Genomic DNA, 12,931 nt, shown 5'->3' with positions numbered 1-12,931 from the left:
TTTTTGTCACGGCTATAAAAGTTGCTACGCTTTCTAATTTATACTATGTCATTACAGAAATCTTCATATTTGTTTTAGAAATTAGCTTTAATTCATGATCGGTCTATTGTTACATATGTCGGATTCACATTAAATATAGAAAAGCTGTATGTCTAAAATTTAAGAACTTGCTCCATGAAAAAAATTACTTTAATCAAGAAGCGCAGCAACTATATAGATTATGTTTAGGAGAAACTGAGGTGGAAGACAACTATGCATACACAAACACTCTATGGATTGATATGCCCTGGTTCTCTAGATTTCTCCATGTCTTAAAACAGGTAGAGTTGATTATAGAGTAGCTATGTTGCAATTTACTCTTTTTGCCAATGTGCCAATTACAAACAAATGACAAATTTTTTTTTGGCAGGTATTATTAGTGAATGGTAGCGTATTCAGGAACATTGACAGGCATGAACCTAGTAAAAGTGTCTGACTCTGAAAAATTATCCAATGAGAGGCCACTATAAATTTTACCATTGGTCAATTACAGTGTATACTGGCTTCTCATTGGCTAATTTTTTTACGTCATAATCAGAGTCAGGCACTTTTACTAGGTTCACAGACATTTACCAATTTTACACAATTTTTCTGTTTGGGATAATTTTATCAACTTTGTTCTTAACACATAATTTTAAGTTTGGTCAAATTAATAAGCAAATTAATTTTTATACGGAAAGATTAGCGTCAACATTATTAGATGTTTTCATTTTCGCTAAGTTTTGAAAACAATGAAAAAGAAACCTAATCTTCATGGTAATTTAAAACTTTCTAGTGCTTATAAAAATGTTAATGTTTCCACTAATAACAAAATAAAACATTGAAAAACATTTTAAAAAACCAATCCTAATCGGATTCGCTAAAACTTTTTAGTGCTTGTACAAATATAACCTCATTTATTTGTCATGCTACTTTACTATCAAATGAAATAATAAAAACATTTTAGCTAGATTTTAAAATATATATTTAGAGATAAAACATTTATATACAATGATTTAAAATCAAAACTATGCTTCAATTATTTCATCATATTTAACTACATTCTGTTTATAGCTTCCGTCCCTTGGGATTCCTTTTTCAATGAATTGTTCACTATCAACATTACTCTCCTCTAAGTTATCATGATGAACAGCTGATTGCCTAGTGCAGGTGCGCTTCAGGTACATTGAAAACAAAATAAGCAGTACACAGGAACAAATTAAGATTAAACAGGTTAACAGAAATAGGATAAACCTATTGATTTCTTGATTGTCAACTCCATGGACATATAAACTGCTGTGTTCTGAAATCATCAGGTTGTCGGAATCAACAGTAAAGTCTTCAGAATGTTCAACCTCAACAATGTTGTCGTCTCCACAGCTAAACTCGTCAATGGAAATGGTTTGGCGCTCAACAATTCCGGCACTGCTAACTCCAAGAACACCAATTGCAAGAAACTTGGAGACATCATCGGCCTCAAGATTCAAAATGTCGTTTGGCCTGGACTCGCCATCTAACAGACGCCACATGTTGTTCTTATCCTTGGCACCGATAATATACAGAACATCGCGGTTCAGTTCTGTTTCAGGAATAGTCATACGACAATTTTTTACAGTAATGTCTGTGAATATAAACTTGTGCTGGTTGGTTTTACAAGCCCTGCGGCAGCCGCTGCCAACACACAGCCAGTCATAATCACAAACACTGTAGTCGCCAGTCAGACAAACACGCATACAACGTTCGTGCTCGGTGGAATCGTTCTGGACATCTACACATGTCAACTGGCATCTTGCAGATGATATCTGGGTTTGAATCAAAGATTCCAATTCGGCCACATCATTGGCTTGGACAGGCATTGTGAAGCCTACAGCTGCGATTATCAGAAGGATCTTAGGTGTTTTCATTTTAGTTGTTGATATTATCAAATATGATTTTAAACTGATTAAGAACGCAAATTGAGGCGATTTAAATACAGGTAAAGTGGGCGGGGCAGGTTGCATGACCGCTACGTGTTCAGATAAGGCTATGTTCGGTCCTTCCGGTCATGCCACGCGATAACAGTGGTTTCATATTAAGTAGGAGGAGATTAGAAATAAGGTGGATGGGGTGAGGGTTATAAAATCGCATTTTATCATATATTTTGATAGATAATCGTTTGGAAATGTTTGTATTCTGAAAAGATTCAGTGCCTTAATAGAGATTTGTTTTTTCTTCCAAAGAGACAGCGTAAATTGCCACAAAAAAATGACGTCATATATTAAAATTAAGCAATGAGAAGACAGTATACACTGTAATCGACCAATAGTAAAATTTATTATTATTCTTATATCATTGCTGAACATAATTTAACCTTACTTATCTAAAAAATTATCCCAAAAAGAATTAATTTACTCAATGGATTATAGAATTATATATAACATCCAGACATAAATTATGATGATTTAAATTTAGTTTTAGCTGGTTAATATTTCGGACTAGAAAATCGGGGCAGATAAATTTCTATTTTCCTATAACACCTTGGTTATTAACAGCCGATAAAATGATGTGAACGCCCAATGCGACAAACAAATTATAAAATTCTATGTGTAAAATTATTAATGGAAAAGGACACTGTATTTTTTTTACAATCCAGTAATTTTTAAAAAGTCCCCAAATTGTCAATTCTCCTTCCTCCCCGGTTTTAACACCGATTATGAAGTGGGTAGTTCCGGTCATAATAACTACTTGATTCTTTAAAATTGTTTGTGTTGGGTTAAAAAAGGAGGAGTAAATTTGGTTATTCTTGTAGTAGATCTTGAGTGGACGTTAATTTAAATAGAGGTAAATTAATCAAAAGCAAAACTAATTCATGTAGAATCATATTATCGCGATTTTAAGATAATCTTGTAACAAGAAAGAGTATCCTGCTATCCAATATGTAATAGTTAACAGAAAGTGCATACATTCATTATTAAAAAAAAACATGATGACCCTTAGCTACTTTTAAAATGATATAATTTTCTTACTATTTTGTAATTTGTTCGATTGTCAGACTCAATTCGATTTGATTTTGATTAAGATTTGCTAATTTGCATGTTAACAACTTTGTAGTTAACTGTGTTATAGTTAATATTACTTTTAAAAATTAAACATTTCTCCAAATGTGTATATAATTTGATGCAATAGAATGCGTCGATTTGTTGTATATTAATCGAATTATAATTCAAAATGCTTATATGTAACATACATATATTTAATAAAATAGTTTTAGGACAAAGTTACGAAAACAAAAAATTAAATCTTACGTTATATTAATATGTTTGGTGGGTTAATTTCTTCCGGTCATCACTAAGGGATTAATGATAACAGTGGTTCAAGGTTTGGTAGGTAGTATTTTAGAAATGGATGAGGGGAGGGGGTAACATAGAAATAAGAGGAATTATTAATATGGTCATATAAAGGGGGGGGGGGGAGCTTTAGATGATACTTAACAAAACCCGCGAATTTTTTTAATATTGTTACATGATGAAACAAATATTATTCGAATTAGTAAAATATTACATAAATTTCTGACTGTTTATTTAAACGACTTTTTGGATATTGATGATACTTGAAAGGTTTTTGATAATGCATTAAATCATATCATAATGTCAAAATGTCTTTTCCAACACGAGTTGGTTCGGCAGTTTACCTCCAAATCCCTTGTTAAGCACAAAAACCTCCTGTTTTTTTTGAACTGGATTAAAAATTAGGGGAGAAGGTTAGTTGACTTATTTGTTAGTTTGTTTATTACTTTAGGCTAGGTCGTATTGGGTACCCGAAGATCCCCGCAGGTGCAAGGCATAAGACAAAAACTAACCTATCCACCTTATTTTTACTAATTAAAAAAATAAAAGGGTTCAGTGCTCGATTGGCACATTGAGGGATATAACCTTGTTTTTTTCTAATGGACATGTTTATCCTTATTCTATTAGTGGATAAAAGCATGTCCTTTACGCATAGACAAAATACCATTAAGATTTCATAGCAATAAACATTAGGCTTGTTGCGATGCTGTGAGTATTGGTGCAAAAAATATGACGTAACAAAAAAAATTAGCCAATGAGAGGCCAATATAAATTTTACCATTGGTCAATAACGGCCTCTCATTGGCTAATTTTTTTTGTTACGTCCTAATCAGTCAGACACTATTACTGTGTTCGCGAATTTGGAATGAATTTTAATCTTTGCACTCTCAAAAAAATCAAATTTTTGAAATCAAAATATCGAATTCAATTGGACATAAATACAAACAATAAATTTTTACAAGCCTAAATATGATTTTAAAAAAAACGCAATTGTCTCTCTCGGAGAGACATACGGCCGTACTAACGTACAACAGGCCTTAATTATGGATAAGATATGCCTCTAAATAAAACATTTTTGATGCTTTAAGAAATTTTATTCCTTGGAGTACAAAATATTTGTTATAGGCCTTTTTTTGTTTTGTTTTTTTCCTTCTGAATATTGTATAAAATGGTGTCTTCAGGGATAAGACAATGGACAATAAATTTATGTACATCACCAATGATGCTACACTAAATTTCTAATTCTAAAGATTACAATTAGTGGTTGAAACGTTTGGATAATCAACTTAATGAACCAACCAATCAAAATTAAATAAAAGTTTCCAAAGTTTTTAAGCCAACGAATAAGAAAACATTATTTTAAAACATTGGGGTCTAATATAATAAATATATCCCATTGTCCCTCCTTCTGTGGTGTCTTAGAATCAATCTTTATATTGTGTTATTACTCCTGTTTTCTTCATGAATATGTAAACATGTCTATTATAGGACCCAATAATTTTGCCATGTTAGATTTCAGATACTATACCACAGAATGTTAAGAGTTATTTATCGCATCGTATTATAGACAAAATCATAGTTAAATTATAAATTATAAAATTGATTTAAGTTTAATTGACCCGGGCCTTGTTTTTATGATAATTATTTTATTATAAGTACAAAATTGATATAATAAATACGATACATTATTTTTCAGTATAGCTCAAAATTGGTTAATTAATTGCTTCGAAGCCATACTACTAGAAAATATATCTTACAAAAATTATATCATAATCAAATAACTCACACTTGGAAAGTCGCTTAAAAATATTTCAAGATGTCAAACTTTAAATTTAGATTTGACAATACCTGTTTTATTTTTAGGTATAAGAAGGTAATAACTTTATCCATAAATTCTTTCATATGGTTTGATCTGATTCCTTTATTTAACGTGGCAAAATCTGTGGACCCTTTAAAGTCTATGTTGTCCTTATTTATGTCTACTTATTACATGCATAATTAATCCATCTACATTAATATTATTTTAGTTTTATCATTTTTAAAAGGATCGTATACTCTTATACTGGGCTATTTTTGTTGCTATATCAATCTATAAATGTGTGTAGCGTAGGATCTCGCTAACTGCTTAACCGACATTGTTCTCCTTTACAGTAAAGTTTTGCATATATCCAGGGAAGGTTTATAACTGTATTATAGGAGAGGGTTACCTCGACTTCCCAAGAAAAACAAAACACTAAATTTTATATCAAAATTTAGTTAACAATTTAACTTTTTAAGAGGAAAAACAAATTATGCTTGGTTATTATAACACGATAACATATATTTTTCGAATTTTATTATAGACAGCTTTCCGTGGATATTAAAATGTAAGATTACAACCAGTTTTGATAGCCCCGAAGGCCAGGGCTAACAGATTGTTATTAGTTTTATGATTCTTATTTTAATATTCGTGGAAAATTGTCTGAAATGCGAAATAATGGATTTTTAGTATGTCTGCGAACCAGTTCAATCGGATATTAATCGGGTTCGAAGTCATACTGGAATAGTTATTTCTCGCATCGTATTATAAACGGCTTTCCGCGGATATAGAATGTACAATTATAAGATTAAAACTAGTTTTTTTAGCCCCGTGGTGCCGAAGGCACCGGCTAAAAAAACTGGTTTTAATCTTATGATTGTACATTTCTATATTCGTAGAAAACTGGATATAATACGATGCTAGACATAGTTTTTTCGTATGGATGAGAACCGGTTCCTATCCACCGGATTCGAATGAATACGAGAAAGTTATTTATATGGTAAGCATACCTATTTAGTTTGATAGGTAAACACATGTGGGGTTAGATTTACCTACTTATCTCTATGTAATTTCACCTGAAGCTATATAGTTTGATATAAGAAAATATAGGTATGTCATTTATGTAATTGTAAAGTGCTTTTATCTTGATTACATTACAGGTTTTTACAATTAATTATTGCAAAACTAACTTACACAAGAGACGAGTTTTTCTCTAGATTTATTGAAGTGAGCAAAGCTTTACTGTAATTCTTGTATTATTAATAGGTTACTTCTTCTGTATTTAATGTTAAAACGTGTGCACAAAATAAGTGGCTACTTTATTGATGAACTAGCGGCTACGCGCCTAGAGGCCTCTAGGGACAATTAAAGAGAGGGGAGTTGAATCTCAAAACCTATTTTTTTAATTTGTAATTGTTTAAAACAGTAAATAGACAAACAGACAAATAAACAAACAGACGCTATGTTACTTTTTTCTAAGGATTGTAATGTAACTAGCGTCTTCACAGGATCTAGACACCTGGGACCTGATGGTTTTGCATGGAGGAAGTGGTATGAAACCAAACAAAAGATCCAATGGTAGTAAAAACAATGCAACAAACTCAACTGGTTCACAAAATTGAAATAAGATAACATGTAATAGAAAGCTACCAACTTGATGACAGGACCAATAAGTTCTTAAGAAAGCTGCAATATAGGAACCTGGAATGTTAGATCAACGGAAGAGTCAAATGAAATAGCTCAAGTATTTAATAGTTATTTCTTTCATCGTATTATAAACAGCTTTCCGCGGATATAGAATATATTCGTAGAAAGCTGGATATAATACGATGCTAGATATAGTTTTTTTCGTATGGATTAGAACCGGTTCCTATCCACCGGATTCGAACGAATACGAGAAAGAATACTAGGCAAATAGATAGACACCCATGATGATGGTGTTACGGTTTTTATTCTATTTAATAGGAAATTTAATAAGCAGGTCTCGGCAGCCGCGCGTCAGACGCCTGTAAACCTCATGGATATTAACCTTTTAAAATTTAAAAAATCAGAAGTTCAAACCCGAGACAAAAACTTTTAAAAGCTCTAATCTCAAAATTTTTTCAAATCATCCAAACCGGTATTAAATGTAAGGAATTAGTCGAGGCTACTGGACGGCTGCCGAGCCTTGCCCTGCTAATAGTAATCTCAAATGACATGAGTCTTATGTCAACGTGACGTGATGGACAGAACCAAAAAACCTTCAGAAAATGGAAACAATTTTATATAAAAATAACTTTGTGTTTGCGTATACCAGAAATAATCTTAATAAAAGACATTCTCCACATGCCATTATCTCGGTGTGCATTCACTTCTGCATAATATTATATTCACATGATATTTTATATTTGCAACAAAACAAACTTTATTATAAGGGATGAAAAATAATAGAGATAAAGAAATGATGAAGGGATCATAAGGTATAAGACAATAGACGATATTTTAACAATTAAAATGATTGGTTGAAAAGTTTGGACAATGAGAAAACAGGATAAAAAAGAAAAGTTGGATTTTAATTTTGTAGTATTGTCGAAACACAACCTCTCACGGTTACAACATTTTATTAAAGAGATAACATTACATTGTTATTTTAGCCAATACTTGCGGCTACGCCCCTAGTGGCCTCTAGAGGTATTTGAGATTGGGGTAAGGGTAAGTCTACGGCCCCCAATCGTTAAATTTTAGTTTTAAAGAGAAAAATATAAAAAAATATTTTTTGGGCTGGATCATTTTTTTATGGTGGCGATTTACCTGTAGAGCGTGGTAGTACTCTCCTCCCAAATAGTTAAAAACCTGCCCTGGAAATTTGAGAAGCTATACTGTAAAGGAGAACAATGCATAAATGTATTTCTAATGAAAGAAATATAGGGAAATTATTTAAAGTTCAATAAACTTGGCTAAAGAAGTTTTTGGCAATTTTTAGTTTATAGTGTTTAAGAAAGGATAAAAACTAATTAAGAACTCTGGGTGACAGAACATTCAGCGTTCGATTTTGTGCAGTAAATATTCTGTACAAATGGATTTTTCTCAGGTGTTAAAAATATATATTTTTTTATTAGAAAGAATGTAAAAATTAAAAACAATAATAATTTAATTTTAATACAGCATTTATGTGATTATTTCTTTTTGTACTTTTAAAACTTACCCTCTTTCCTAAACTACGGTGTACCTGTCACCAGGAAGATATAAAGAGACTGACATAATTACATTCTTTTTCATGATATATTAATAAAAAAACTTCTTAAATTTAGATTCAATGTTTTACATATTTAATTTTGTTCAGGTTCCATGTTACTTCCTGCTGTTCCTGTACCCTTTGTTCTATCCCTGCGTGTACCCCAGTGCCACCAAAAGTACACCTATACCTTGGTTCTGTAAGGAGTGGAGGGTACCTCTCAATAGAGCTATTTATACAGGAATATTTCATTTAAAGCTATAGCAAAATAATCTATACATCTCCCTAAATTACTCTGTTTTAACTAGGGCATGAAAATAGTTTAAAGCCAACATAGTACTTAAATTAAAAATATATACATAGTTTAAACCCCTCCCGGACATATTTTTAGATTACCGATAATGGATAACAAAATTATTTAGTGGTTAGTAAGATCTGTTATAATGATACAATGAAGATTTCCAAAGATATAATTACTAAAATTACAATTGCTTAAAATGATACCTTTCTAGCATTTTCCTACATGATATTTATAACATTGATAATATCATACGTGTTGGAGCCTCCTGTACCTTATATCTACTGGGTTGACGCTCTCTTAGGTAAGTAAATTATTTAGCAGCTTCGCTACTCTATGTATACGCTTATTAATTTGTTTGTCGTTATCATGTATACAATAGTGATAATTTAAAAATAGTATGTATGATTTCAATTATGTCGATGTTTAAAAGTGTAAACTACCATTCCAGTTTCGCCTCTCTTGGAAGTGGAATGGTACATTTCAAAAATCGTATCGGCATTGATGATATCATCACCAAGAGAGGCAAAATTGGAATGGTAGATTACAAAAATCATATAGGCGTTGATGATATCATTACCAAGAGAGGGGAAAGTGGAATGCTAGATTACGTTTTTTAGAGGGCCAAAACCGTAATTATAGATTATATTTCTGCTTCTATAAAAATGGATTCAATTCCCTAACTGTTTAATATCCACGTATATTTGATATCCATTCACGTTAAGCACATTGAAATAGATATAATATATCTAGATGGTCAAACTGGCCCCAAAACTCAAGATTGAATTTTACCTTTTTTAAAATTTATTTTTAAACACAATCAATTCAAGTAATACGAGCGACGAAATTTTTCGATAGATTTAGTAACTTTAAAAACTAGTAAAAAAACTTACTATTTTATGTAATAGAATACTTTTTTTTATTTGATATATCTTATTTAGGTAAAATATTTTGTCTGTATTTATAGTACAATTTTGTATTTTGTTATTACTTTTTATGACAAAAGAAAAGAATTATAAATAAGATTTATTTTTACTTGAATGTACAGTTTTTTTACGGAAAAATGTGTTAAAGAAAATAATATGAAAAAATTAATAATTAATGTTGTTGAGTATCTTAAAATTGACAAATACCTAGGAACTTTTTTTGAGTATGTCCTAAGTCCATCAAATTAAGTATTTTTAACTCACTAGCAATTTAAAATTGATTTACTGATGTTACTTTTATTATTACTAGCGGCTTCGCCCCTAGCCTCTAGGGGCTTTGCCCCAAGAGGTGATAAAAAAAATTAAGGCGAAATTCGTAAAAAATTAATATTTATTGTTTTTAGTGAGAGAATGTTGCTATTCTTTCATTCAAAATAAATGCTGGAATAAAAAATATTTTTGAACAAAGGACCAAGGAAATCTTCTGCAAAAAAAAAAAAAAAAAAAAAAAAAAAAAATGGGGGGGGGATTTTTTTGTTTTTGGGGGGGTTGGGGGTGTCCCACCCCCCAAGAAAATAGCTTAAAACCACCACAGGACCAATAGGTATATACCCTGAAGAGTAGAATCCGATCGGTTCAGTGGTTACCGAGATCTTAAGGGACGGACGGACAGACAGACGGACAGACGGACAGACGGTCAGACGGACAGACGGACAGACGGACAGACGGACAGACGGACAGACGGACAGACATCGTTCTACTTTGTATTATAGATACTAGTGGCTTCGCCCCTAGCCTCTAGGGGCTTTGCCCCAAGAGGTATAATTACATCTTCTATTACTTACCCAGCAGAACGGATCACAAATTTTCGCACCTACCCAGCAGGAAAACATTTTGCGATTAAATTCACAAAATTCGTAAAATTCGTAAAATTCGTAAAATTCGTAAAATTCGTAAATTTCGTAAATTTCGTAAAATTCGTAAAATTCGTAAAATTCATAAAATTCGTAAAATTAGTAAAAAAAATGGGGGGGGGGATTTTTTGGTTTTTGGGGGGGTTGGGGGTGTCCCACCCCCCAAGAAAATAGCTCAAAACCACCGCAGGACCAATAGGTATATACCCTGAAGAGTAGAATCCGATCGGTTTAGTGGTTACTGAGATCTTAAGCTTCAGACGGACGGACGGACGGACAGACAGACAGACAGACATCGTTCTACTTTGTATTATAGATTTTCTGAATATTCAGGAAAATTATCCACATAATATGTAAAATTGTATCAATTTTCATCAATTAAAAAATGAATGTTCCTGCGTTACTTACTTATCCTTGAGACTAAAAACCTATGGACGACAGACAAGTCTAACCTTTAGAGTGGCTTCTCTGCCAGAAAAATCTTTTTAAAAACATGTTTGTACTTCTAAATTGTTATTATCCTGTTCAAGGATTATTACATAAAGTAGGAATGTTAAGATTGAAAATAGTTATTTCTCGCATCGTATTATAAACAGCTTTCCGCGGATATAGAATGTACAATTGTAAAATTAAAACCAGTTTTTTTAGCCCCGAGGTGCCGAAGGCACGGGCTAAAAAACTGGTTTTAATCTTAAGATTGTACATTTTTTATATTCGTAGAAAGCTGGATATAATACGATGCTAGACATAGTTTTTTCGTATGGATGAGAACCGGTTCCTATCCACCGGATTCGAATGAATACGAGAAAAAATGATTGCTAATCAGGAGCGTGCTTAGGATTTTTCCATGGGGTATAAAGGGTTAAAACATTAATTAGTGGGGAGGGGGTAGTAGGTGGTAAACATGTTAAAGAAAGAAGACATCTAATTCCTTCGCCTAAATCTTGATTGAGTTGTACAAACTAAAATTATTTACAACCAATAATTTTAATCTAAAGAAGGGTTACTTTTGTTTATAATAATCCATAGTATCACCTCATCCCATAAGTTCCCTATATGTAGGTAATAACTCCTTGTTCATATTTATTCTCCTCTATTTTGATACCCAACTCACAAACAAAATATTTTATCAGTGAGGCTGCTTTGCATGTCTTATTAGTTGGTTGATTGTCTTGTCCCCCCAAAAAATTTTACCCAAGGAGAAAATTTTTTTTGGGGGGGGTAAACAAAAAATACCCCTGCCAACAGATTTCAGGGAGGGGAATTACCCCCCCCCCCCTCAATCTAATTTACGCGCCATTTTACCCCCCCCCCCAAAAAACGAATTACCCTCCCCTTAAAAAATTTTTACCCCCCCCCCAAAAAAAAAGAAAAAGCTTGGACGATTCTGAATGCAATTTGCCATTTGCAATCACAGAAAGCTTAAATAATCAAGCAATGCTTTTCGCTAAAAGGTAGATTGTCATCCTTGTTTGTATAGTAACAGTAACACAGGAAGAAAATAAATAAAAGTTTTAACAAGCAGAATATTTTATAAGTGTAAATCATATTTTCTTCTTTTATAACTCTTTAATATTAATTTTCATAATTCAGCTTTTATTTTTAAATTACTTTTTTTTACATTATGGTTTAAAATATTACATTGTTCTACAGTTAGTCTAATATTAATAAAGAGTATTATAAGGCTTAGATTAAAAAGAGTAAAAGCGAAATTTAAATATGTACTTAAAATGAAGAAATATTAGTTTGCATTGAAGTTTAAGGAAATTAAAGAAATCCATAAATAAATAAGAAAAAGCTACGTAACTTGATTGAATTGAATGACGTTTATTGGTCATAATATTGGCTAAATTATCTAATTTTAATGTAACATTTCTACATTGCTTTATTTGAAAGTGTTTGCAAACTTTGGCAATGTGTTGTTTATTTACTTGTACTATTCAGTCTGTACCACATAAGTATTTAAAAAGATTTAGATAAAACAAATAGATTTTAAACAGAATTCTGTATTTTGGCACAAATTTTAATACGCAATTTTAAGTTACAGAGAAGCTTTGCTATTGTATTTTTTATGGCCCTTCTACATACGGTTAGTACAGACACACACACACACACACACGGACACAGAGATCCTTTAACTTTATGATAATGATTATTTATATTAAGGAGTGTTTATAACCTCATACAGTCTACGAGATATCGGCACAGCCTTCTTCCTCTGGAAACTAGAAGGTCCTAATCCAAACGAGCGAAGATTTAAGAAAAGATATTTCACCTGCTGGAATATTGTCAATATTACTATGGATATTTTGTTCCTCATTGGGCTTATCATTAGATCTTTAGAGTATATGCTAGGAAAGCTTTCAATTTTAATATCTTGATCCTTATGTCTACGTCATTCAATGTGATTTTGTAGTAAGTTTAAGTAGTAAGGTTT

General features: G+C 31.8%; 1 protein-coding gene across 1 annotated transcript in view; it reads left to right on the top strand.

Annotated features, from left to right (window-relative positions):
• LOC145312363 (uncharacterized) overlaps positions 1-12,875 on the top strand; it is a 51,463-nt gene extending 38,588 nt beyond the window's left edge. The window contains exons 16-19 of the mRNA XM_080151601.1: positions 229-320; positions 8,465-8,597; positions 8,869-8,958; positions 12,661-12,875. Of these exons, the coding sequence (XP_080007727.1) occupies positions 229-320; positions 8,465-8,597; positions 8,869-8,958; positions 12,661-12,875 (530 nt within the window). The remainder of the gene's footprint in view (positions 1-228; positions 321-8,464; positions 8,598-8,868; positions 8,959-12,660) is intronic.
• Positions 12,876-12,931: the final 56 nt, after the last annotated feature.

The sequence above is a fragment of the Acartia tonsa genome, chromosome 2 (genome assembly GCF_053477335.1).
Source record: "Acartia tonsa isolate MP-2025a chromosome 2, ASM5347733v1, whole genome shotgun sequence".
NCBI classification, from domain to species: Eukaryota; Metazoa; Arthropoda; class Copepoda; order Calanoida; family Acartiidae; genus Acartia; species Acartia tonsa.
The sequence above is the reverse complement of the archived record's forward strand: the minus strand, read 5'-3'. Positions and strand labels throughout refer to the sequence as shown.